General features: G+C 35.3%; 1 protein-coding gene across 2 annotated transcripts; it reads right to left on the bottom strand.

Moving 5' to 3' along the window:
• Positions 1-2483: 2483 nt before the first annotated feature.
• On the bottom strand, positions 2484-27051 carry LOC113240605 (partitioning defective 3 homolog). 2 transcript variants are annotated; one of them, XM_026477941.1, is made up of 15 exons: positions 26950-27051; positions 25873-26066; positions 22395-22565; positions 18109-18366; positions 17517-17692; positions 16858-17009; positions 16145-16685; positions 15074-15240; positions 13397-13519; positions 12968-13091; positions 11398-11562; positions 9763-9889; positions 9333-9400; positions 6922-7014; positions 2488-3160 (listed from the first exon to the last, which is right to left on the bottom strand). In XM_026477941.1, the coding sequence occupies exons 1-15, from the start codon at positions 27029-27031 to the stop codon at positions 3028-3030; spliced, it is 2574 nt and encodes an 857-aa protein (XP_026333726.1). In that variant the 5' UTR covers positions 27032-27051; the 3' UTR covers positions 2488-3027. The 2 variants fall into 2 exon arrangements, with proteins under 2 accessions (XP_026333727.1, XP_026333726.1); XM_026477942.1 differs by lacking the exon at positions 6922-7014 and having other exon boundaries at positions 2484-3160.
• Between the last annotated feature and the right edge of the window lie 348 nt (positions 27052-27399).

Raw genomic sequence — 27399 nt, 5'->3', positions numbered from 1 at the left:
TGGTATAATGTTTTCAAAATTGGTGCATTCGTATGAAAAAGTGCATTAACGCTAACGGAGAATATTTTAAGACGCAATAAATTCATTTCTGACCATTTATAGTATTTTTTTCTAATTCATTCCGGAAAATTATAATGCGCCCTACGTAAAACCGAAATTGTTAATTATACGTATATAGTTTCCGCGGTGCCATAAAAAATGCACCCCGCTATGACTCTATTAAAAGTAGTTCTGTAGTTTGTCGCTAGATGGCATTGACCCAAAATATGCAATTTCTGAAATGGAATAATTTTTATTGAATAAATAATAGTTAAGTAATTTGGTAATTCAGCTGAAAATAAAAACTATGAATAAGTAGATAATACTTTTATTTATTTTAGGTACACATGGCCAATTCGTGATTGAATATCTCTATTATTATAAAATATTCTATACAAATTGATATCTCTTACAAACCCGTTACAAACAACATGTTTTACATTATGTACAAAAATTATGGGCACTTCGGAGCAAATCCTAGTTTGCAAACAACATTTTTTTCTAAATATTTTGTTCATATCATTTAATATCATAAATTAAAAATAAAGTCATGATGGTGAAAAATGAAAGTAATAATTTTATACAAAATTAATCTCCCATATCTTTTCTTATATTATATTTACATTATGGACGCCATCTAGCTTTCTAGAAAGTATATTTGTAACTATATCATAATCATATCACTTACTAATAATGCTAAAATATCACAATAACAGTGAAATTATCGGAATGAGATAAATGATTAAGACGTGATTTCTTAAATAAATCTGCAATTTATAACGCTAACATGAAAATAATACGTAGTTTATGGTACTAGTGTCTTTGCATTGACATCGAGAACCAATGGTTATCCATTGGTAAAAAATACAATTTTAATCACTAAATAAATTAGGGCTCAGTCACAAGTGTTATCAGATTGTAAACGATCTATGTCTATTCTAAAATTTAAAGCTTCTTTGATTTACTTATAACTCCACTACAAAGGGAATGTACATTATGTAATATACATCACACTATGTATTTACATCACTAGTTTAAGTATAAGGAATCACTGCCATCGTAAGTACCTATATTAAAAGAAAGTAAAGGACGAAGTAGAACACAAATAACGAAAATAACAAAAATTCGACCGAATTTCCACAATTTTACCTCTCACGTAATAATCTCTCTCGGGTGATAAACTGGTTTAATTCGATAGCTATTTCGCTGGATATTTTAGTCGATGTATATCAGTTATTGAATTAAACTACCACAGCGACTATGGTACAAATGGCACCGGGATGCACGATAACGCTTTAAAATATATAAAGGTCCGCTTACAAGCTCAAGCTTCACCCGCTTATTTGCACAAATGAACGTGTCGATGGCAAAATACCCTTTACAAACACTAACGTATTTTATTAATTTATGCGTCTACACAAACTTCATTTGGGCAAGTAAACGCGCGGTAAAGCCTGCGCCGTATGGACGGTGCTTGAAATAAGAAAGTGAGACTTTAGAATATCCTCGTAATAAGCAAGCTTAGGAGCGATGCCACACAGGCTACGTTACAATTTCAAAGCACCGACCGAAGATGCCACAAGAGCAATGCGGTGTCGCAACGCAACGCCCCCGCTTCCATACGCACAGCAACACCCCTCTCCGCTTCGTCTTGGTTCCTTTGGTTGGTGGTTTGGTTTGGTTCCTTGTCCGATGTGCACGCGTTCCGTCACCGCGCGCAGTTTCAACGCACCATGTGGCATATAGTTCTAATTTATATGTGGTACACGCACACACTCATGAACCCCGCACTAGGGAAACCATGTATCACAGGTGCCATGGACACACAAATATACAACCACAAATGACTCACGAGAGAAATAAATGTAGGCTATACAAAAATTTCTTCCGATCCGGGAATCGAACCCGGGTCTGACGGGGTACAACGCAGAGTCACCGATCAAGTGTTGCAATCCCGACGCAACATATCGTGTGACCTCGCTCTAATGTGTAACGCTTTTAGTTGATACTTACTAAATTTGAAATTGAATTGGTTTTAAACTAAAATCACGTAGAAAGCTAATGATCTAAACAGATAATACACAGACTATGTTCCTTTCTTTACATACATAGGGTACTACTAGTTCTTGATAATATAAAGTGTCAGTGGGTAGATAACATGGATGCAAATATCATGTATTTTTTTATTAAGAATGGTGATGTTCTGTGTAATGGAAAGTGTAAACTACTGAAATGTACAATACATTTTAGTAGTGTGCACAATTGGCACCTTTGGTGTAATAAAACCACATCTGCTAAATAACAAATACTACAAACGAAATTTGTCGACAAATTTTTTAAGCTTAAATAAGAGAGTTATAAAATTTCACATAGACATAATTTGTTTTATTTAATATATAATATTTTATATTATTAACTTTCATGTGATAAAAGCCTCTAACGTATGTGGCTTTTGTATACCAAGGGTCATTGTTAATGGTACGATATATTTCCGGATTTTTCAATACATCGCAGAATTCTAAAACTTACTAAGTTACAATTTTCATTAACTGTATACATATCGACTGAGGGATTAATTAATAGTCCATACTCTACTATGCTCTTTATCAGAATTAGTTACGTGGGAAAAGCTCACAATAATTCTGCCCTCCTTATCATAATTAACGTAATCGACATTTTTAGCGGAATTGAGTTATTCACTTATTTAAAATCGGTGAAACGCGATTTTATATTATTATAGATGTATAACCCTATCTATGTATATACATATATATATATATATATATCTGTAATGAACATTTTTGAAAGAAAAGAAAACTTTAAGACATTGGCAATGTCTGGAAAGTTACCAAAATGCAAATGCGTTAGTTATAACAAGGAAGTCAGAAAATTACATTTGGACCTTTAAATGTACGCACTATTTTTCATATCGTTAGTAGACGAAGTAAGTTCTTTAAATTCCTGCAATACTAGTGTTTGTTCAATCGGTCAGTGGTAATGCGAAAGCTTCCCAGGACGTCGCGGTGGTGCGCTCTCGTATTCGTAGTAGTTGGACTGCGGTCGGGCCCCGCCCTCTCTACAAGAGCGCTGTGAGTGGTAACCACCCGATCCTACTCGACGACTGTGAACAAAATGTATTTTTAGTCCTACATATAATCACACTTTATTGAAACAGAAGTAGAACATTGACTATGGACATATATGTAATCACTGTGACATATATTTTACCAGATGTGTTATAAAGGTGCAATAATATGACTAAAATATGCGCGTGCAATTGGAAATTGGTGGGAGGAATTGTATAACTATATTTTACAAACAAGTACATACGGTCACATGATCACTACAGCAGAAGTATTTCTACTGGTGATTATGACCATATGATCGCACCTCTTTGTAACATCGTTTTTGATTAGGTATTGAAAAGAAAACTTTACGCAACTGAATATCTAAGGTATCAAAGAGACCTTAGATATTCATTTGCGTACTCACGATAACTCACAATAAAATACACGGTAAAGAAAAAAAATAAAACTTCTATCATCATAACACGAATAAAGTTTTTTCTGCAATCTTTGAAAAATATTGTTTTTAATGTAAATAAAATAATGAACAACTAATGTTTCGGGCCCTTTACAGGTCCCATGGTCACGGCAGACTGGTCATGGAACCTGTAAAGGGCTCGAAACGTTATTTTGTTTAAAAAAACATACACATATATGCGATTTAGATCCGAAAACAAGTAGTTTCCAATGTGTAACAATCGCGATAACCTAAGAACTAAATATTCTAGAAACTCTTCGGTTTTACCAAATATTTCCTATAGGGCTAATAAAACTTCATTTCCTAGAGTATGTTATATACTTATCAAACTCACTTCTACGTGAGACATCCTGCAACTATTGTATCTCTACAAAGAATATAGTAGTCTAAAACATTCTCATTCTAACTTATCTATATTTAGCAATACGGAAGACATAAACTAGGAACTGGGCGCTAATAACAATCATTTAACTACAATAGGCATGCTATGCATGAGACACGTAAGGTACTCTTAATTACCCTATGTACATAATTTAAGATGTGCTTAGGTTTACAGCAGAGTGTTTGTCTATCTATCTGCCTCTTTATCGTGCCTGCGACCTATCACAAGTTAGAAACGTGATATTGTTTCTCCGAAAATCTTTCGGCGAATATTGAATAGATTTAATTTCATTTGGCCAAAACTATGCAAGCGCTGCAGTCACTCTGCAATTCACAATACTTACCTAACCTATCTGAGATATTTCAATATTGTTTCGAGCAGCCTAAAATTCTTCTAGTTGTTTATGTAGATACAATTTTATCTAAGAATAATTATTTAACCAAAATTCAAATTATATAGAAAACAAACAGTCGACTAAACATGAATTGACCAAGCAGACTTGTGTTAAAATAATACAATTATGTATGTGTAGTAATAATTCTAATAATAGTCTCTCGGTGAAATAATACGTCTATTATAAGATATTTCTGCATTACAAATTGATGCCAAAGTAGTCAACGCACTGATGAAAAGAAGTGATCGGTATAACTAAATCCGGAACAAAGTAATTCGTATTTGTGATAGGTTACTAGCAAATATCCATTAGTCAGTTTTGTGCATAACAATCAAGTCAATAACGTATTGACCATTAATACTAATCAGCAGTTATTTGTATAGAAATCTTGCGAAGTTTTTGCGTGTCCTAGGTTTATTCCACAGCAAATATGTAAATAAGAACCCGGTCTTTTGGAGTTATTCCCTTCTGATCCCTTAAAACCGATCCCCTGGTGGATCCGTTTTATTTTATATTATTTACTATTTCCATTGGAACCCCTACGCAGGGGATCAAGAATAAATATTAATATTTTATTCCCACCTGATACCTTGGTACTTCCGAGCTTATTCTTGGTAGGTACCGTGGTACAGTCAACAAGAAAATGTATTTATATATATATAAATGTGTCAATATTAATGACCTGTAACAGAAAAAAAAGTCTGTGATAATTATAACATTTGATCACGGTTGCCCAATAAAGGAATATTTGATTTTAAAACTTCCTTTTCTCGCGACTGTACTTACCTTACAAATACAATGAGGGGATCTGTTGAGAGTTGCATAATACAGAGGGGATCAGTTCGGACTTAAAATTGGCGGTGGATCAGTCGTAGGGGATCAGGCCGAGGTCTTTTTGTAGACATAAATGTTTTACTGTTGTTAAATAAATAGGTACTACACTATATATGTAGTAGTGTAGAGAAGTCACAGTCTTTCAAATAAAGAAATTGACAAAAATCTGTAGATAACTGAACGCGTGTATTTCAAGTTATTCTGATACCACAATTCTATTTGTAAAGCAAAACTGTTTTTACTAAATTGTGTATTTTCATGTCCTCTATGTCAAACAAAATTTACGGAATTTATGATTCTACGTGTATACCTATATTATAACTAATGAATGACGTACGTTCATAATACTATGATGTCATGTCAACAACGTGGTGCATATGGCAAGCTCCATTTTTACAATAAGCGTACCTTGGTAAGTAGTTAAGTTCAATTGTGCAACAAACATACTAATTAACATAAAGGACACAAGGAAATATTACGCAGCACATGCATCTTACCGGTGTCAAAGGTGAACGGAGAAGCAGGAAAAATACAGTCTATGGTTAATCGTTAAACAACCTTTGACTTTTACGTCGATTACTTAATTGCCTATTTGATTGTAAGATTTTACAGAATTAAACCCAAAGGTGTAAATTATTTACGTATATATGCACGTTTATATATTACTAATATTTATTGAGTTACTTATTTAGTGGTTAGGTCATGCACAAGTTGTTATTTTTATTGTTAGTCATGTGGCGTTAAGCTAGATAAGCCCAGTATTATTATATTTTAATTGATCATCATTAGGAAACTTGCATGTTCACACAACTCTTAAAGCATGTTTGGGTAATTTTCAGCTCAGCTCCTCTATCTAATTTCGGCGGCAATTTTGATTATTTAAATATTGTAGAATATTATCATGAAGTATTATTTAATATTCGAGTGTAGTAACCTGAAACATTATTTAATATTCGCATCCCTCATGGAAGAATGGCATAATGGCATGAGTTACGTCAAAAACGTTTATTATATTATATATTATTAATTAGATACAGAATAATTTCAGTACAGAGTACTAAACAAACCGGCATCAAAACTCATTCATCTCCTAGTTTGCCACACTTAGAGGTGGAATATTTTCTTCGAATTTAAATGGGACCACGCCTGAAGTACCCTCTTTCTAACAAAAAAAGTCATGAAAATCGGTTCACAAATATCGGAGTTATCGCGTAACATACATACAAAAAAAAAACATACAATCGAATTGAGAACATCCTCTTTTTTAGTCGGTTAAAAATATAACCCAATATTGTAGATAGAGTTACAAGAATTGAAAAGGATGTAGGTTATAATTTTCTGTATCTAATGAAGCAATAAACATTTTTGACATAACTCCACTTATGCCATATTTCCATGAGGGGTGCGATTTACGATAATATTCTCAAATACTTAAATAATAAAAATTGCCACCGAAATGAGGTAGAAAAACCTAACCTGAAAATTACCGGTTTAGTGTCCAAGCGGCATTGGAATGTTTGATTTCCACTATAATAGTCTTAAATGTTTGTTAGAGACACGTGTAGAATGGGGTTATTATATGTTATGATTAAAACAAAACTTTCATGATCAATCGATCATTTCAGAACCTTGTAATAGTGGGGAGATTACATCGCTGTACATTGGCGTTTGGCAGTGGCGAAACGGGAAACCCGAGAAAGTACATACGTTGCGCTAGAGTTTGTATTACCTCTCCTCTTCGGCCTTGGCACGTTCTCGCTGCACATGCACCTGACGACGCATTTGACCGATTTGGACTTCGCTTAGCTTCTCTCGGCGGGCGCTGAAATTAACACTATTGTACGCTAGAGAAAAAAATCTAACGTAAAAAACGCGGTTGACTGATGCGCGTAATTTGATTCAAACTACTTAAAACACGTAATTACAGTCATCAGCACGCTGGGATGTACACATAAGATATTTTAACTCAGCGTTACTTACTGACAAAGCGTAGTAGAGCGAAATGTGTAGTTGACTGTACACACAGAGTTATGGATGGAAACAAACTTTATATTTTTAAAGCAAAGTTATGGACGCGTTAATACAGTCGCTTTTATAGTTTATTTACAAATTACTTTTGGAGCTCAAATGAATTTCTAATTGAGGTCGAAAAGTAGTATAGTGATTTAGTATAATGATATTAGTAAAGTACAATGAGTAAATTATCTAAGTGGCAATGTTAGTGACATCTGTAGAACAAATTACATAGGTAATTGAATTATATTGCGCAACATGTCGAGTGTCAAAATTCCATCACGTTCTTTGCGAACCATTTTCATAGCAATAAAAATTATCAAATAATGAAAAAAAAAACAGAGCAGGATTTTCTGGTCACAGTTTTTATACGATTTAGTTAGTACATTTTAAGTTTGGTGATTATTTGTTATCTTTTGAAGCTGATGGCTTTTTTAACCAATGCTCTTTATATAAATAAATAAGAAGATAAGGCCAATATAATTATTTTTAATTTTAATAGAATAAAATATGCATCTGCCTAGAATTGAAGTCGTTTTGTTTTTGGCTCATCGATTATTTGTTACCTATTTAAGCTGATGGGTTTTTACTCAATGCTTTATAAATATAAATAAATGATAATGACAGAATCTTACTTTCAAAGGTCAATATTTTAATATAATAAAATATGCATGTGATTAAGAATTAAGTCGTTTTGTTATTTGCATCTTTTATTTATGCAAATAATTGGCGGGTCCATAGTATGAATACCTCCGTAGGATCAATTAATAGTTCATTTACTGTAAATACTGTTTCTGTGTATTTGGTTTCAAGTAAATAGTTAGAAGAACCGATAATACAGTCGCTATATCTTCTCAGAAATGTATGTAACCTGCTATGTAGTGTTTCTGTATAATGATGTTTAATTGCTGGTACTAAGTAACTTTTATGTAACCATTACAAGAATTGTCTTAATACGTTAGTGGTCAAACGAATAACAATAATTTTTTTATTAAATTGCAAACACACAAAAATATGAAACTAACATTTTTAACACAGCATTTCTATAATCACTATGAACTTTTACGTTTACGACTTTCTAAATTTATATACAGTGTGTTTTTTAAATGGGACAGTATGAGGAAATCCGAAACTATAGGAAATATAAGGAAACTGTCTTGGAATCGTCAATAATTTTTTTGGTCAAGCGTGTGATGTACATTAAAAATGAATAGAATTAATTAATTTTTTAAAGTCTGGTCGACTCGGTTTCATGTAACGATAATTTCATTGTATTGGGAGAATAAATTGGGACAGCAGAAGTTGATCCTATTTAATATATGTATTACCTACATATTTTCTAACAAAGTTTACCTGTACCGAATATAGTTTCGGATTCCCCCATGCTGTCCCATTAAAAAAAAAACACACTGTAGATATCTAAATAGTTACTATCGAAATCGCGAACACCTACAAACCTCGATAGCTTATAAGACAGATATTTAATTGGAAATAGTTATCTGATGTTTAGTGGGCTGCCAGTTTTTGATGAAATAATAAAAAGGACATTTTCGACTACGAAAATTATGAACTTAAAAGAGTCTACAAGTGATCTACAGTCAGCTGTCGACTACTGCTGACGAAAACAAAATCAAAATAACTAAGAATTGAGAACCTCCTCTTTTTTATTGAAATCGGTTAAAAATAGTGCTGTCTACTACTTCACTGATTCGCTCAATAGGTCGTCAAAGTAAATTAATTATATCTAAATTAATAAATAAATTAATTATATTAAATTAAGTATACACTAAATGTAAACAAGTTATTGTTCAGCAGATTAATAGTCAAACATTTTTAAAGTTTATTTTTAACTGATTCTGTTTCTGTATTTTTGTTACCTAATTGAGAATTGAACCAATCACATCAGTATACAATAACATGGCAACATTATTTTTCAGAGTCGCTGTCGTATGTTTTGTTATCACTAATTTTTAATTAATCCGACTCATCCTAATTGTAAGCACGTTTCCTTGTGATTTACCGTTAATCACAATGTCACGTCGTCAAAGAAAGTTATTTGTTTTGATGGCAATAAATAACTGGAGTATCATAACACAACAATGTATAATAAATTAAGCTGGTACTCACTTTAGATTCTGTTGAATTTCATCGTAATTGACGTAGTGACCTTGTGGACCATATGCACTGTCTATTGCCTGTTATAAAGAAAACCAGTAATTAGAAATATTATTTTTATTCACCCTCTCCTGAGGTCATCGCACTGAATCTTAAAACCTCTATTCGAGTCCAACAACCAGTTGCATACATTCGTTGATGACAGTAGTTTGTTACCGAAACGTGATTATGAATTAATACAATAAATTTACAGATAACAGAAAAAAAAGCCAACTATCCACCAGAATAGAAAGAAAATGTTTTCTATACATCTATTGAGTCTCATTTTTTCTCATCTCCTTTCTGATTTAATGAAATCTGATTGTTTGTTTAATGTCATCTCTTATACCCATTTTGGTGAATAACGGACTTAACAAAAATAGGCATAACAGAGTAGGCTAACCTGCGCTTGGTGCGTAGGCTGCATACGTGCGGGTGGGGCGCGGTACGGCGGTGCGTTGTGGCGTAACGACTTGTGCGACGATCGCTCGCCGCTGCCGCTGCTCTGCCGCGAGTGCTGGACATCAGGCCTGGTGGTCGCAATTCACAAGTGTAAATTCTGAGCAAGTCTACCTACCTACATCTACTTTTGGGCACGTCCTACGCACCCGCATAAAGAGCCACTTATCTATTTCTGCCGCCAAGCAGTAATTTGAGCATTACTGCGTTCCGGTTTTGACGGGTAAGGGTGTCACTTGTCAACTTATGTTTAAAGGCGACAGGCGTATTGGCAAAGCCCCTCAGATCTTTACGACTTAAAGCTCTGAGTGGCGCTGCAACTACTATGGACAGGTGTGTAGCTAACACCAGGCGCAGGACTTGTTCATCCCGTCACTTGATATCATAAAAAAACACGTCTGTATACTGACCCACATTCTTTCTTTGTGTAGATTTTTTGTACCAGACAGCCACACCAATTACTTGGTTACAAACTAGAGAGTTATCTGTACTTTTTGTACTAGAGCAACGGAATTCCCTTGGGGGCTACCTAGAACACAACCAATTTAGAAAAGTTAATTTCTCAAATTGGTTTTACTGGGAATTGTACCCGGGAACTCCTCATCCAGCACCCACTATAACCGTTGAGCTACCCCAGTTGTCAGTGTACCCGCCAGTAACGGTAACTATTAAATGTCAAATATGGTTGATGCAAGGGTCAACAGGAAGGCTCCTACAATTCATTTTAGGGACAGTAAGGACTGACGGAACTGTAACCACAACTAATAAATAAGTATAATAATAACAAATAACGCACACTCTAATAGCCCCGCATTGGGGAAACCCTGTGTCGAGGGTGCCATGGACACACACAGAGACAACCACAAATTACACTCAAACTCACGAGAGAAATAAATGTAGGCCATACAAGTATTTCTCCCTATCCGACAATCGAACACGGGACCTCTGCGTGGCAAACCAGTATGGTAACCGTTCGGCCACGGAGGCAGTTCTTCCACAATACTTTATCGTCTAACAGTAAAAGTATTATCTCTACGCAACTTTTCAAGGAAAAGCGTTTTACTAACTGCAATATTATGCCTATGCAGTGTTAGGTTCAATTTACATTGGCGCGAAAAGTAATTTAAACGAATTTTCATAGCTATACCATAATAAACTTTATTGTATAACGTACAAACTAAATACAAGCCAAAAAACAGGTCGCGGGTCTTTCGAAGAACTCCCGCAGCTACGGTAACGTAACTATAACTGCAATATAATTATAAAGACGCCAAATAACCAATTGTATTGAAATAATGAAAATGATTTTGTTATTTTTATATCTCTTTTCCTCTTGGAGAAAAATTGCGAAATCGCATTAAAACTAAATTTGAAACGTCTTACAAAACGTAGCATTACCAAAAGTTTGCAATACAATATCTTTGTACTCTAGTGGCCTCGATGTAACTACTATTTATAAAAATAGAAAGTATCCAATTAGTGTTATTTTGCAAATAAAACGTCTACAACGTTTTCAATATACTTAAATAGTATTTCAATATAATATCAAGTTGGTATTTAGGTCATTATTTTGAATCACCTTTGAATAGACTTCTGTAGCGTCGGTGGGTTGGCGTCATCCATCCTCTCATCAATGCGGTTGTGGCGCTCCAGCGCTTCGCGGGATAATGACTTCTCCGAAGATCTGCCAGGCTGTGATCGTCCGTAGATCTCTTGCTCAGTCTTCTTGTTCGGCTTGCCAATCCTTCAATAAACGACATGCTTCAGTTTTATGTAGCTCTAGTTATTAGATGGGTTTTAGGACATAGTTAATCAATCTGCTTTTAACGTTGGAAATGAAACTATATTTTCCGGATCTAAAATCGCTTGTAAAATGTTTTTTCAAACAAACCAATATTTCGGATTCATCGTATTTTATCAAGCACCGACGAATCAACACAAGGCTCAAGGACCTAATGCAAGATTTTTCTAATTGCCTTATAGTCAAGTAACAGTCAAAAGCATATCAAGATTTAGAACTTTGGACCGCTCTTATCGCGAGCGGTTTAGAGTTAAATTTAAATCTTAAGTGTCAAGCTTGCGAACTCTTAACCCTGTAAATAAAGTTATTATCATGTCACGGTCATTAATGAATATTTGGTATTAGCCATTGACTTACAAATAAATGGACGACGGGTCTAATACAAAAACCACGAAAAAAATGTCCCAAGTCAACCTATTCGAAATTTAAATTGTAATGTCATCGCAGTATCGCGCTGTCAGTCGAACAAATGAAGACTAAAGCGGAGTTTGGCGCTCTGTATACGATTTTAGCGCCTTACAAGCGGACCCGACGTCCATATAATTGTAAGTCAATGGTATTAGCATGATTATTTTCAATAACGAATCAAATCAAAGACTGTTTTATAATTATTTTCATCACACTTGCTCGTAAATGGTATGATTGTATGATGGCTAACTTGACTATAGTAATGCCCCAAATAAAGCCCACGGGCCTTTTTTCTTTCCATTACAGCCATGGTCGGCAAGGAGCTTTTTTAATTTGTAGCACGACATATTTTCTTACATAGGTCAGGTTCAAGTTCAAACAAGCAGGTTACTTAAAGCAAAATTAAAGCATTCGCTTAAAATGTTACATCCAAACAGAAATTTAATTGCAATTAAGCCACATACTCCTTACATACTTATTATTTTTATTAAGAATTTCTTATAATTGATTTTAATTATTGTATGTACAAAAATTTAACTAATTTTTTTTACAAAAGTGTTTTCTTTTTACAACATTTTTGTTCGAGTTGTTAGTATCTATGGAAGAATTTTTAAAAAGAAACAAAATACCCGCCTTTTGCCAAATCCATGATTGTTACGTTGTGAACCATATTTATATTGTATTTATTTCCTCGCAAATGTGATGAAAAACATTGTATGAATCAGGGATGGTAAAAAATATAAAACTCGAGTCATTAAAGCCCTCAGCCTTTGGCTTCGGGCTGCTAACAGACCCTCGTTAGTAATGTCCTATCTACTTTCCTTAATACACAATGTACTATTCAGTAGTATCAAAGAATAAAAACGCCAGTCCCAAGAGTCTTACAGTACCATACTAGTCCAGTTGCGCAAAGCATATCAAATAGGAAGTAAGTACTTACCTGAACATTGTAGACAACGACTTGAACAACGAAGGTTTCTTATGTGATAGCGACGACTGTTGCGGCGATCCCCGCACCATCGTGTCAAGGCCGTGATTGTCGTCGGTTAACCAATGCTTTAGCGCTACAAAAGAAAAAGTTTATTATTAATTCCTCCAACACAACATTAACAAGAAAAAAATGAAAATAGAAACAAAATTCTACTGGTGCAAAACAAAGTATCTACATAATTGCGCTGAATAGTGAAACCAATTATCTGGTTGAGGAGTCTCGTCATATAATTAGAATCTAGATATAGGATCATCCTGGTTAACAGCGTATTTTGCGAAAGTACAGGGTTTTCCCAAGGAGAACACCAGTTACTCGGTGAATAGATCAGTGTAATTATATAGCATACTGTATTATTACAACAACACAATGAGTACTCACGTGGATGCCCTCGCGCATAAATAGTTTCGTTGCGGGGATTCCTTTGGTTTTCTTGTATGGCCGTTTGTAAAGACTCTAAGCTGGAGGATTTTCTCATACCTAACGATGGTCCGACTTGCATGGCTAAAGGAATAATGAGAAGAAACGAGAATTAGTAGTGCAAATGTGGTGTAAATGTAGTGCATATGTATGCGTTTACTCATTTTGACGTCATAATAATAATAATAATAATAATGTTACAACCACCAGTTACCTGGTCTCCAAATAGGATCCTAGATCAATTACCTGATCTCCCTATACTATTTGTACCAAAAACAACTGAATTCCCTCTGGTGCACTTCCACAGAATACCCAGACCAGAACCAGTTTATAAAGTTCGTTTCCCAAATTTGGTCCTACCGGGAATGGGATCCAGGACCTCCTCATCCAGCGCCGTTGTGCAAACCGTTGGGCCACCGAGTTTAGTCACAGATTACTTAATAGTTACTAGGTAACAAATACATCTCTCATACAAAATCGAAAGTACCTACGCTATAATAGCCTACTAAATCTGACTAATGACACCAGTAGCAACTACGAGGAAAAAGGAACCTAAGCACGCACGCAGAGGTGAAAATAACGTTGCCCGCCGTGTGCAGTCGTGCGGAACCGAATGCTGGGGTTGTACAAGGATTGTAATGTGTATATAATACTAGTCTGAGCGCATGCACTGTCGGCGATACACTCAGCTGTAGGCACTTATCGCGTAACCTCGACGAGTGACAGAGCACTACTTTAAGGCTCATTTAGATGGAGAGAGTTTCTCGTCTCGAACATATGATTATCGAAAGGATATAAAAAACTTTCCTTGTCTAAACATTCCCGATTATCGACGGTCCACGTGAGCGATAATCGCCTCGCCTTTGAATATTGAACGTCTCCGTGTAAACAGAACTCGAAAGCAAAAATCGTATTTCGAGTTTCTGTGCCAGCCGTTTCTACTACGAATGCAGTGCACGAGGGTGTTTTGATTATCACTGCTTTTCTAAGACAAGAATTAATGAAACGAGAACGAAATAAAATTTTGGATTAAGAAATGTTATAAAATTTGAAAAAATAAAATAAAAAAATGTATATTTCTATGCAATTCCAAATCTGAATGATTTTTGCGTCATTTTGATATGTCCATAGTCAATACCGCAGTAATCACTCAACTCGAATGGCAATTCTCGCACTCAAAACGGTTCGAACCGATTTGTAGGATAATCGTATGAACTTGAAAAAATGTCATACGAGATCGTGTTTAGACAAGTCGAAACCTCGTAAGCAAGAATCTCCTTATTACATATTTATCTATGTAAACAGTCGAGGAGGCGATTAAGTTGCTTGCGAATCTCGTATGACATAATCGTAGGCGAGATTTTAGTTCATGCCTGAATGTAAACATTATGATACGATAATCTTATGGCGATTATTGCTTACGATAACCGCGTATGATTGTTCGTCACGAAGCGTGCGATAAACTCTCTCCATCTAAATGGGCCATTAGTCTCAACTAGTGTGGAGGTCTATGAAATCCTCATCACAGCTGTTCCAACTTTTGAACGTGTATCGAGAGTGGTGGCTATTTTCTTCACATTCTTATTAACGGAATCGTTATGTCATCCTAATCAAAGAAGAGAATTGTAACAAACTTACCATTAATCGCCTTCGTTTCCTTGATCTTGCGATAGGTGCCGGTCTGCTTAGCGTCCATGGCAGCATGCCTCTTCTCTGACATAGAGCGCCGGCCGACTGCGTCTCTGCTAAAGCCTGCGCCGCACTCGCTGCCCGACTCGCCACCACCGTTACCGCTACCACTGCCCCTGAGAATTAAATAAGGAGAAACTCTAGTGCAGATCATAATTGAGGCTATCAGCGCAAACGTGGTTGTGGTGGTGACAAATGATCCTAGCACATATTTTTTTCGGATGCTACTCGTAGTTTCATATAAAAAATATATAATTATATAGTGGTCATATATGATTACGATAAATATAAAATTAATTTGGCTAACTTTAAATCCCTCGTTCATTTAAATTCATCTTCTATATGCATTTCATTAACGAGCAACCTCGATTAATATCAAAACCGCTGTTGCCAAAATTCACACAATCATACGTTAAACACAATAAAATCTTTGTTAATGCTTGGTCGTAGTTTCTAATTTAAAAAGATATAACAAATTCTAGATTGTTAATATAATTTAAACTTTATCCTGTTGGCATATCGTTGAAATTTCAATTTCCTACGTTTTGATTGTATATTGCAATTTCAATCAATGTACTGCCATCTATCGGTTAATATCTGAACGACGACGAATTAGAAATGTTTACTTAGTTTTCAAAAAAAATCACCATATTGCAGCGGTATAAATGTTTACTTTCGTTTCTTGAAACAAAAAACATATTGCGATATAAACAGAGAATTTCAAATTTATTTAAATTAATTAAAATAAGACTTAACGATGATAGAAACACCACTGTGGATAATATTACACGGTGCAACTATCATTTTTGCATTCCATGTAGCAAAATGAGGCATTTTTGTACAATTTTAGAGGTTTTGCGCGAGGTAATTGACACGACCGTAACATACAATGGCGGACTGAATAAGTTAGACAATGAGGACTGTGCTGTTGGCACGTTCATTAAGCACTTCTACTGTATTTATTGTTCTGCATATTTTTAATTCGGGGGCTTTTAGGGTATCCTATTACAAAATATTTACCTCGTAGTACCATAATCTTCTTCAATAATGACATTATGGTGCGCAGGCGGCGACCTTGACATGTGGACATGGCCGTGATTTGGTCGGTAATGGTGTCCGTTTGTCATTGGACCATCTGTCTGCGTAGCCATGTAATAACTCTCGTTCCTAAGCCCGGTCAGTCTATCTATCACAGGATTCCAACCATCCAAACGACTCCACTCAAAGCTATCTCTCTTTGGATCATGTGGTACTGTATCTTTGTCTCTTTCTAAATACCCTTTGCTGTCATCCGATTGGTTTGACACCCAACTCGTGTTGTTGTTTATCGTTACTATCGAAGCATGTTTCTTGCTCCCTCTTACATCGTGGTTGTCAAAACCTCGTTCGTTACCTTCACGGTTATTATGGTTGAAGTTGTCTAACGATTTATTTTCTTTATCGGTTGAACCAGAATTGTATATGACTGTGTTGTAGTTCTGAGAATTTTCGTTTGAGTTGCCGGTGTCGTTTCCATTGGGTGGAGTGTCGTCTTTCCACCTTGCTAGACTGTCCATGCTGTCTGTAATGGCAAAACATTATGATAATACGTTAACTCTTAATACACCAATGTTACCAAGGGTACAAAGAAGTTTGATTTATAGTTTGATGAAACTGAAATTCACTATCTGATATTATGATTTTAAATTCGTAGTTTTTGCTCTTGAATTTTATTTGCAACAAAAGAAAGTTACCAGTCCGTCTTGCGATCGTAAGCGAAATGCTGCCGTGAACGTGCGGACGAGAGTGCAACAAGGCGCGGCGAAGTGTCTCCATCGCTTCAGCGTTCGACTGACCAACTAGTGTCACTCCGTTCACGCTTAGCAGCTGGTCGTTTGTGTGCAGTCTGAAATAATAATACAACTTCAATATTGCGACCACGACAATGTCTCAACATAGGTAAAAGATTATAGGAGGCGCTTTAAAGATACCTTTTTTTCAATAGGGTATTTTTTAATATTTTTATGCCGTAAGTAGTCGAGGTTATTTCAACGGAAACTTTGAATATTATAAAGAAGCAGGTAGAAAGAAAAAGCATTCATTTGATTACCACAAACGACACCACACAAGGAAAAAACATAATAACTACAAAAGAAAATTATAAACAAAATGGTTAAATTAAATTAAAACACAATTACTTACATAAAGATAAAAACATAAGTAAAAAGTTCTTTACTAACTGATATTTATTATCTTTATTTTATATTTTTATTATCTATAACTCGTATTTGTTGGAAAATGTAATGCGTAACTAAAACTTGATTTTCAAACAGAACCCTAAGTCATATTCGGCTCTATATGTAGTTCACCAACTAAATTCTGAATTAAAAAATCTTTAATATATTTAACTAACCTGCCATCTCTAGAAGCTGCGCCACCATGCAATACTGACTTGATGAAGATGCCAAGGTCCTGTGGGTCTTGACCAACTGTGACCTTGCCCTTTACGCTTATACCGAGGCCTGCCTTCTCGGAGTCATGGACAGGTACGTCCAGTCGAAGGATTAGACGGTTTCGAAGACCTAAAATCTGTAATATGACATATTTTAATTGAAACTTCAATATGTGTAATTTCTTTTCAAGATATATGAAATACGTAAGATGTGTAACTAAATATTACTTTACTACGATAGTGTAACAAGAAGAAATATTTTGTCATTGTAAATAAAAATGTAACTATTTTGTTTGAATTTTTTTTGGCTTTTATTTTTAATTATTCCGCGATCTTTTAATTTACAACCACAGGGTATTTTAAAAGTAAAAAATTATCTTATTAAAGTAAATAAATACAAAAAATACTTACAAAAAAAAAAAAGGGTATTTTAAAAGTAAAAAATTATCTTATTAAAGTAAATAAATACAAAAAATACTTACAAAAAAAAAAAAGGGTATTTTAAAAGTAAAAAATTATCTTATTAAAGTAAATAAATACAAAAAATACTTACAGAATTCGAGGAAGAATTTAGAGCCTCCTGCAACGCACTATCTGCTGACTGGTCTTTCTTGAGAAGTTCATCTTTAGAAGCACTTTTCGGTATCCTTCCTCGTATAGAGTTATTCGTGCTGTTCTGGTTGATAGCGTGTACCATACTCGAAACACGGCCTTCGGGCTTACTGTCGTCAGACTTGTTAATAACTATGCTATTTGGTGATCCTATGGGCTTCTCCACATATTTTGTTGGACTTTGTTGGGGTTCCACTCTCTGTCAAATAAATATAAAAATTAACAGAGCGATCGAACTAATTAACCGTATCTGAATATTTAATTAGAAATTAACCTCATATTAATGAACTTAAGATTCTCGTTTCAATTGTTTCCTGACCAATTACGGTATTAATAGAAAGTTCAACTACGCAAGGTTGATTTATATTATAAGCAGTTTGATTTTGATTAATTTGATCGCTTCTGAGTCTTTTGATTTGAGTATATTTTACGAATTCTAAGAATTATATTTCAAACGATTAGCTTCCTTTTGTTGCGTGTCGCAGGAGTCAAGAAGACACAAGTAATTGTCATGCACTGAAGCGAATTTTATTTCTAGTACTAAGTAGAATTAAATTGTACAGATAAAAACAAGCTCAGTTTAAGACTAAGGGTCGTATTCCAGAACTCTACTCATTGCTCAAGTCATGACATGAGTATGATTTAAAGCACTAGAAATCATACTCAAGTTCTTGCTATTAGAGTCGTATTTCCAGTGCTTGAAATCATACTCAAGTCTGCTCAAATCCTGACTTGAGCATTGAGTACAGTTCTAGAATACGACTCTAAGGTTCGTATTCCAGAACTCTACTCAATGCTCGAGTCAGGATTTGAGTATGATTTAAAGCACTAGAAATCATACTCAAGTCTTAGCTATTACGGTCGTATTGTCAGTGCTTGAAATTATACTCAAGTCCTGACTTAGTGTCAACTCTATTTATAAGAGCATACCAGAGCATTATAAGAGCATTCCAGAGTGTAAATATGCAGCGTACTTTTGTTAGAACTAAGAGTTCTGTGTCTCATTGAAAACAGTGTGCGTACAACTACTAATATTGACTGGCGTCTAATGAAAATTCTTCATAACTGGGGGTCTACTCCCGTTTTCCGTCCGACATTCATCGAAACAATAGGGAATCGGACAATTTTTCAGAAAGTGTCTAGAATTAACTAAAATATATATGTACAGCCATGAAAAATAATATTTTATTAAAATAAAGCTTAATAGTCTCTAAAATGTGCTAAAACTACGTTAAAATTTAAATAGAAACAAATTGGCGCCCAAACGTAACAAAATGTCAAATTGAACGCGTGACGTCATTTGTAGGTAAACAAGCTACGAAATCAAAGGCAAGGTGTTATTTTAAAGTTTTTGTGAAGTTTGAAGTCGTTATGGAAAGGAAAACATATCGTTGGTGTGTAGTACCTCAATGTAGGAATACTTCTTTAATTACCCCAAATAAACTATTTATTGATGTACCTCGAAAATCCGACATACGAAAAAAATGGTTGGTCCTAGCACGACGAAATGTCTGTAAATTCAGCGATATACTTTTGTGATGATCACTTCGACGTAAGTACACTTTATGCAGTGAGTGATACATAGATCGAAGCATGTGTTAATAATTATATAGTAAATGTTGTGTTATATTCACTAGTGCCTTTAATTATGTAATGTAATAATTATGTATTCGAATTTTAGCTGCCGAATGATATGGAAAATTACATGCGATGGAAGGACTGTATTACTATCGATTTGAGGGCTGGGAGGGGGGTGGGGGGAAGGGGGACCTTTCGTGCAAAGTTTCAAAGTTAGGACGTTAATAGTTTTCGATATATCAATTTTTGAAAATTCGAAAAAAATAACCTCAAAAAATCATGTTTTCGCACCAAAGAGTAAACCCCTCCCTCCGAACCCCTGGCGGGAAAAATCTACCCCCAGACCCTCCCCCCTGTCTCCACTTCCTGTGTTATATGAGAAACTAAATTTCCCACCTCTCAAATCATGCGATGTAATGTACAGTCCTTCCATCGCATGTAATTTTCCATATCATTCGGCAGCTAAAATTCGAATACATAATCATTACATTACGTAATTAAAGGCACTAGTGAATATAACACAACATTTACTATATAATTATTAACACATGGTTCGATCTATGTATCACTCACTGCATAAAGTGTACTTACGTCGAAGTGATCCTCACAAAAGTATATCGCTGAATTTACAGACATTTCGTCGAGCTAGGACCAACCATTTTTTTCGTATGTCGGATTTTCGAGGTACATCAATAAATAGTTTATTTGGGGTAGTTATAGAAGTATTCCTACATTGAGGTACTACACACCAACGATATGTTTTCCGTTCCATAACGACTTCAAACTTCACAAAAACTTTAAAATAACACCTTGCCCTTGATTTCGTAGCTTGTTTACCTACAAATGACGTCACGCGTTCAATTTGACATTTCGTTACGTTTGCGCGCCAATTTGTTTCTATTTAAATTTTAACGTAGTTTTAGCACATTTTAGAGACTATTAAGCTTAATTTTAATAAAATATTATTTTTCATGGCTGTACATATCTATTTTAGTTAATTCTAGACACTTTCTGAAAAATTGTCCGATTCCCTATTACTGTCAAATAAGTAATACTCGACCAAATCGAAAGCCAATGTCTAGTATGAAGGTTCATTCGCATTATGTATCTTTCAATATCGTCGAGGATTACTTATTTGACAGCTACTGCTTCCGTGGCCGAACGGTTGCCATGCCTGACTGCCACGCAGAGGTCCCATCAGGTCGATTCTGAACCTTACGATAACTCTGTTGTCGACCGATTCGATTAGATATCTTACGATTTCTCTATATATTTATTCACAATAACCGAACCGAAATGACGTCACACCCGTACGAATTACTTGTACTTCTCGACCGGCAAAGACTACAAACGTTATTCAGAACACAGTTATCGAATGAAAGTTACCGAACGTCCTTTTGTTTACAAAGCAAGAATGTAATATAAAAATCTTTTATTATTTTAAATAAAATTTTGATTTTGTTCAATTTTATTAATTTATTTTAATGCGAGACTAATGCGTTCCTATATTTTAGGCCTTTAGTCTTAAAAATATATATAAAAGGATTTCATTTTTCTTATAATCTATATTCGCCGACTAACTCCGTAAACGCTGTGGGATAACGACATCGTATCCGAATCCGAATCGAACGTTTTAACTCGAATATTCTGAATAGCTCGGAATGCGCCCTTTGATTCAAGAACGATATCCAATCGAACTATTCGGTTAAGATATCGAAGAGTTCTGAATCGGGGTCCCGGTTCGATTCCCGGGCCGGGAGAAATATTTATATGGCCTACATTTATTTCTTTCGTGAGTTTGGGTGTAGTTTGTGGTTTGGTGTCCATGGCACCCGCGACACAGGGTTACCGTAGTGCGGGGCTATGTTGAGTGTTTGCGTTATTATTATTATAAATAAAATTTTAATTTTTTTTAAAGCAATTGCTTCGGACGGATGACGGAGAACGAGAGTAAACCCCCTGTTTAAGACGTTAGATAAGACGTTACATAAGATCGCGTAATGAGTTGTGGCGACCATACACACTCCGCCAACGCAATAATCTTCAAAGTCAAAGTCAAAGTCAAAGATTATTTATTCCATAGGTAAAATAAATTTACACTTGAAAACGTCACATTTAAGCTACTGCTCGTTCTCTACGCTGACCTCCCTGAGAAGAAGGAGCAAGAAACTCTAGGGATTGCTCTTTGCAAATAAACTTAAATGCTATGGAATACTTTGAATCAAATTTGTGTGGATTCTGGAGCCATGTCGTCTTTCCATACATCTTTATCTAACACGTAGTCTTCAATTTTGTAATATGATTTTTCGATCAAAATATTTTTAATGTAGTTTCTAAACTTAGGAAATGATAAACTTAATATATGCTCCGGAATCTTATTGTAAAAACGTATACAGTTCCCCATAAAAGAGTTGTTTAGATTGGTTAAACGAAATCGTGGTACCATGAGTTTGGACTTAGCTCTAAGGTTAATATTACGGATATTTTCTTTCTTATTTAAATTATGTATATTTTTACGGGCATATAAAATATTTGAGTAAATGTACTGTGAATGACTTCATTACGATTAACACAATAGGAAATGGAAGAACGATTTTTTTGCAAAAATACCGGTAACGACATAATAATACAACTAATAGACTGACTGACCTGAGTCCTGTTGGGCACAGTTCTCTCGACGACAATGTCTACGGTGGAGTCAGTGGGTGTGTTCCGAAGTAACGTGACCACTTGTTGCTGTGTCAGCCCTGACACTGATATGTTGTTAACGGACACGAGCTTATCGCCTGCACGAAGTCGTCCGTCTGTTACTGCTGCTCCCTGAAGATATCAATAAATATCTATGGTACAATATGTTTCCGTATATACTCCAATAGTACATACGAAATAGTAGGCATGTTTTCATGGAACTTAAGTAACAGATTTAAGAATGTTAGTCAGTATAGTCAAATACAAAAGTTCACTCTGTTTTTCATATTATAATAGCATCATAACATTAAGAAACAAGCTTTTTATGATCAGATAACTCTAAACACACATCAATTTAAGGATCGATCGTGTCGATACACAGATATAGGAACCTTAAAGTGGAATTTCTACATAATGAACTCTAGCTCTAAACGAATGTGTATTAAGGTAAAGTAAAACCCACAAAGCCACACAAAAATCGGTTTTCGACATTACAAATAAGAATTCAACTTGTTTATTTAATTGATAGTGAAAACAGAATCCTGAAGTGAAATATGAAGCTCGAAACACGACTGACAAACCATGACTCGAGTTTATTTTACAGCAAGAGAGTATATTTTATTTCTCAACCAATTCCCCTTAACCAAAAAGAACCAATTCCCCTTAAGTATAATGTTCCAAAAGTGATCATAAAGTACCTTTACACGGGCAATTTTTACCTTCATATGTTTACCTTTTTACACATTTACCTTCAAATATTCTTTCCTCAATTCGCTTAAATATTATTTAATTAAAATATAAAAAACTTTACATAATCAACTACTTTTGAAATTAACTGTACGTACATTAGCGTGTTAATGATGTAAATTAACCGTGTCGTGTAGATTAACCTAGATAAACCAAGACATATAGCCTTAATCTTACCTCAGTGACAAAACTCTTTATGGAAAAAGAATACCAAAGTCGAATTTGATAATTGATAATTAATTCATGCCTCTTAGGCACAAAGGAATATCAAATGGTAGCCGGAAGCAATGAATCTGTTGTAACGACAGTCGTAACAACGATGACGACTATTTTAAAGAGTTAGAGCGATGCCGCACGATGCGTTGCGTCCGCATTATAATGCCTGAATGGTGACTTTTTTTAATGATATCAAGTGACGGGACGAACAAGACGTGCACCTGATGGTAAGCTACACGCTTGTCCATAACAGTTGCAGTGTCACTAAGAGCTTTAAATCGCCAAGATCTGAGAGGCACTGCCACTGTGCCCGTCACCTTGACAAGTCCCACGCGCTTGTAATTTCACCAGCACCCTTCACGTTGACGCACCGTGACGCTGCGGTATACTGTATATAAATTAGAACTACATGCCACGTAGTGCGTTGAAACGGCGCGCAGCGGCGACGGAACGCGTGCGCATCGGAGAACGAGCAAGAAGACGAAGCAGCAAGGAGGGGTGCTGCGTGCGTAAGTAAAAGGTAATTATCTTGCATCGCAATCGGCTTTTGGAAAAGGATTATGAATGTAGCAACGTGCAAGCCATCCTGCAATCCTGTAATGCGTCCTGCGAGACTCCATACGTGGGCCTTACACAGGATAATGTGTGATCAGTTTCCTGCTTGCGCGACGGACTGCCATGTAGGTAGGGCCGTTTAAGCGGGGCGTTACGTACGTTGCGATCACGAGCTGATCGTGTATGGCACTCGGTGCGTTGAAATTATAGTTTGCAACGACGCAACGCTTTTAAAAGTCGACGTTAAATACACTAACAAAGTTTGTACTTCCGTTTTGTTATAACGTCGGTAGATGTAAAGACAGAAACGAATTCAACTTATTAGCTTTAATCGGTCGATGTTTTGATTAAAATGAATGATGTTGGTTTTTTACTTATGTGCTTTAGTTTGCCAAGCCTAAATTTATACTAGTACTTTATTCTAATAAAGACTTTAGAAATTGCAATAAATATAATTCCTGAAAAAATTGTAACAAAATAAACACGAAAGAAAGAGTACTTGTGTCAACTTAGAGTCGATAGTTATTTTTTTTTCCTAAAGTTATGAGTGACAAACAGGCACTTTATAAACAAGCATTGACCACAATCTGACCTGAAGGTTAGTGAAGATATGGTCGAAGATGGCGCACGCTTGCCTAATCTTCGCCTTGAAAACAGATTTGCCTTGACAGGCAACAGATCAGCAGTCAAATAATTAAACACTATCTGTTCGCCAGAAATAGACTCGACACAAAATTACCTACTTCATTCAACATTTGAAAGCAGTCAATTGGAAACACGGAAGTAAATGTTTGGTCTGTGTTGAAACCTTATCTATAGTTATTCATAAAGTTATTTAACAGAGATACTAATAAAAGAGATGCACAAAATTAAATGAAAGATAGTTTTAATATGATTTGTTTTTAACTGACTTCAAAAAAAGGATGAGGTTCTCAATTCGTCGGTATATTTTTTGTATGTATGTTACGCGATAACTCCGGTATTTGTGAACCGATTTTCATGATTCTTTTTTATTGGAAAGAGGGTACCTCCATATTGGTCCCATTTCATTTTGAAGAAAATCATCCACCTCTAAGGGTGGCTATTCACGCATGGTCGTTCATTTTTATAAATAGCCCCTATATTTTTCTTAAGAAGCAATTATTTTAATGGTTGGTTTTGCTATTCTCCAATTCAAGGCGCTTTTTTCTCTCAATATACGTTGAGTAGTGAGAACCGATTTTTATTGTCTCCTGTGTCAAAACATGTATAGTCGCGAACTAGAGGATATTGCAATAAAACTTGGCAAATAAATGTAATTCCACGTACTTTTGAGGTCGGTTTTCTTAGTACTGTGTCAGTACAGAAATCTCAGTAGATTATTGAATTCCAAAGTCAAATTCAAAGAATCATTTAGTTTGTAAGTAAATATAAATTTACACTTGAAAACATCGCTTTTTAAGCTACTGCACATTCACTATGCTGACTTCCCTGAGAAGAACGAGCAAGAAACTCTAGGGATTGCTCTTTTCAAACAGACTTAAATGCCATGGACTACACTTTGAATCAAATTTGTGTGGAATATAGGCCCATATCGTCTTTTCATACATCTTTGTCTAACGCGGAGTCTTCAATTTTGAAATATGACTTTTCAATTAAAATATTTTTAAAGTAAGTTTTAAACTTAGGAAATGATAATTTTATATCCATATATATATTTTTATATAATATATACCCCGGAAGCTTATTGTGAAAACGTATACAGTTCCCCATTGAATAATCGTTTACCTTTGTTAATCGAAATTTTGGTACCATGACTCTGGACTTTAGAACTAAGGTTCTAAAGTTAATATTTTGGATATCTTCTTTCTCAATTAAATTATGTATATTTTTTAACAACGCAATCCACCAAACAACGCCAATGAATTATATAGTATATTACCTTAGGTAGAATATTCTTAATGTAAATAGGGCAGTGTCCTCCAGTGGGGTTGTCTCTCGTGGTAATGGTGAAGCCGAGACCTTTTTCTCCCTTAACTAAGGTGACAGCGACTGTCTGCGTGGCACCGGAGATGGGTTTGGTGCTCGGACTCACTGGGACTTCCATGCCGGATATTGCGCGCTCGCCATTGCCCACTAGAAACGTCATAATGTTCATGTAATTTTGTTTGATTAACTGCCTTCGTGGCCGAACGGTTACAATGTTGGTTTTTCACGCAGAGGTCCAGGGTTCGATTCCCGGGCCGGGAAAAATATTTGTATGGTCCACATTTATTTCTCTTATGGAACCCGCGACACCGGGTTTCCCTACCGTTATGAGTGTGTGCGTTACTTATTTTATTTATTACTTTTTTCTTAAGTGATGGGACGAACAAGTCGTGCGCCTGATGGTAAGCGACACGCCTGGCCATAACAGTTACAGTGTCACTCAGAGATTTAAATCGCCAAGATCTGAAGTGCACTGCCTCTGCGCTCATCACCCTGAGACATAGATTGAAAAGTTTCATGTGCACGTAATTTCACCAGCACATTTACTTACCTTACTTACTTACTAAAATGATCATGCTATGGTTTTCAATAACGTTAGAGTTTACTTTTGTCCCGAAGGATTAGAACAGTTAAATTAAGTGAAAACCTCCTAAAATCAAACCACTTTTGTTCCTTGTCTTTGACAACTTCAAATCTGGTTGATAAACATTTGCTGCTCATTGCCAAACGTGATAAAGTGGTATATTTTTATGGTACGAATGACGTTACAAGTTAATTAAAATAGAATATACTACAATATGACCTTCAATCTCAAAGCGAGATTATGTCGTCACTCACACATACAGGATTTGATTGATTTTGTGTGTGCAAAACCAGCGTGGGCACACTTTCACTAGCTTCAAAGTACAATAGTACCGTTGTACTTTGAAGTATCTGTAATGTAACTCTGTAATATCAGAAGGCAAATGCCTTTACACACGTCCTTAAAAAATATAGTTACTTTAACACCTATTACTTTCAGTAAATTCACCTTCGGGTAAGAGATCAAGTGGGCGTTCTTGGACAGGGTGCACGCTTGCGACATTGTTTACTCCTGTTACCCATCTCAGCATGTCTTCCACTCTGTAATAAGACATAATACATTAGATAAACTAAATTACTATGAATGATAAAGTGGCAATAAACTGTATAAACACGCAGTAAACAAATAACTTGAACATAAAAAAATTACATCCGTTTATGTAATATAAAATACTGTAAACATGTGACACATTATTCCTTTTATTTTCCAGCGAATAGCACTTTGAAACGCATGAACACGCATCCACAAGCGCACTACCGAATATTGGATTTAAATATTGTAGAGATCGATTATCTGATCCATCGTGTTATGATAGTTGATCGTACCGCACAAGGTTGAATTTTACTTAATTATTTCTGTATATTATTTGAATTGTTAATTTCATATTAAAAGTAGTTT

The sequence above is a fragment of the Hyposmocoma kahamanoa genome, unplaced genomic scaffold (assembly GCF_003589595.1).
Source record: "Hyposmocoma kahamanoa isolate Upper Pololo Valley unplaced genomic scaffold, ASM358959v1 158139, whole genome shotgun sequence".
NCBI lineage: Eukaryota > Metazoa > Arthropoda > Insecta > Lepidoptera > Cosmopterigidae > Hyposmocoma > Hyposmocoma kahamanoa.
Note: the sequence above shows the minus strand (reverse complement) of the source record. Positions and strands in the feature narration are given on the sequence as shown.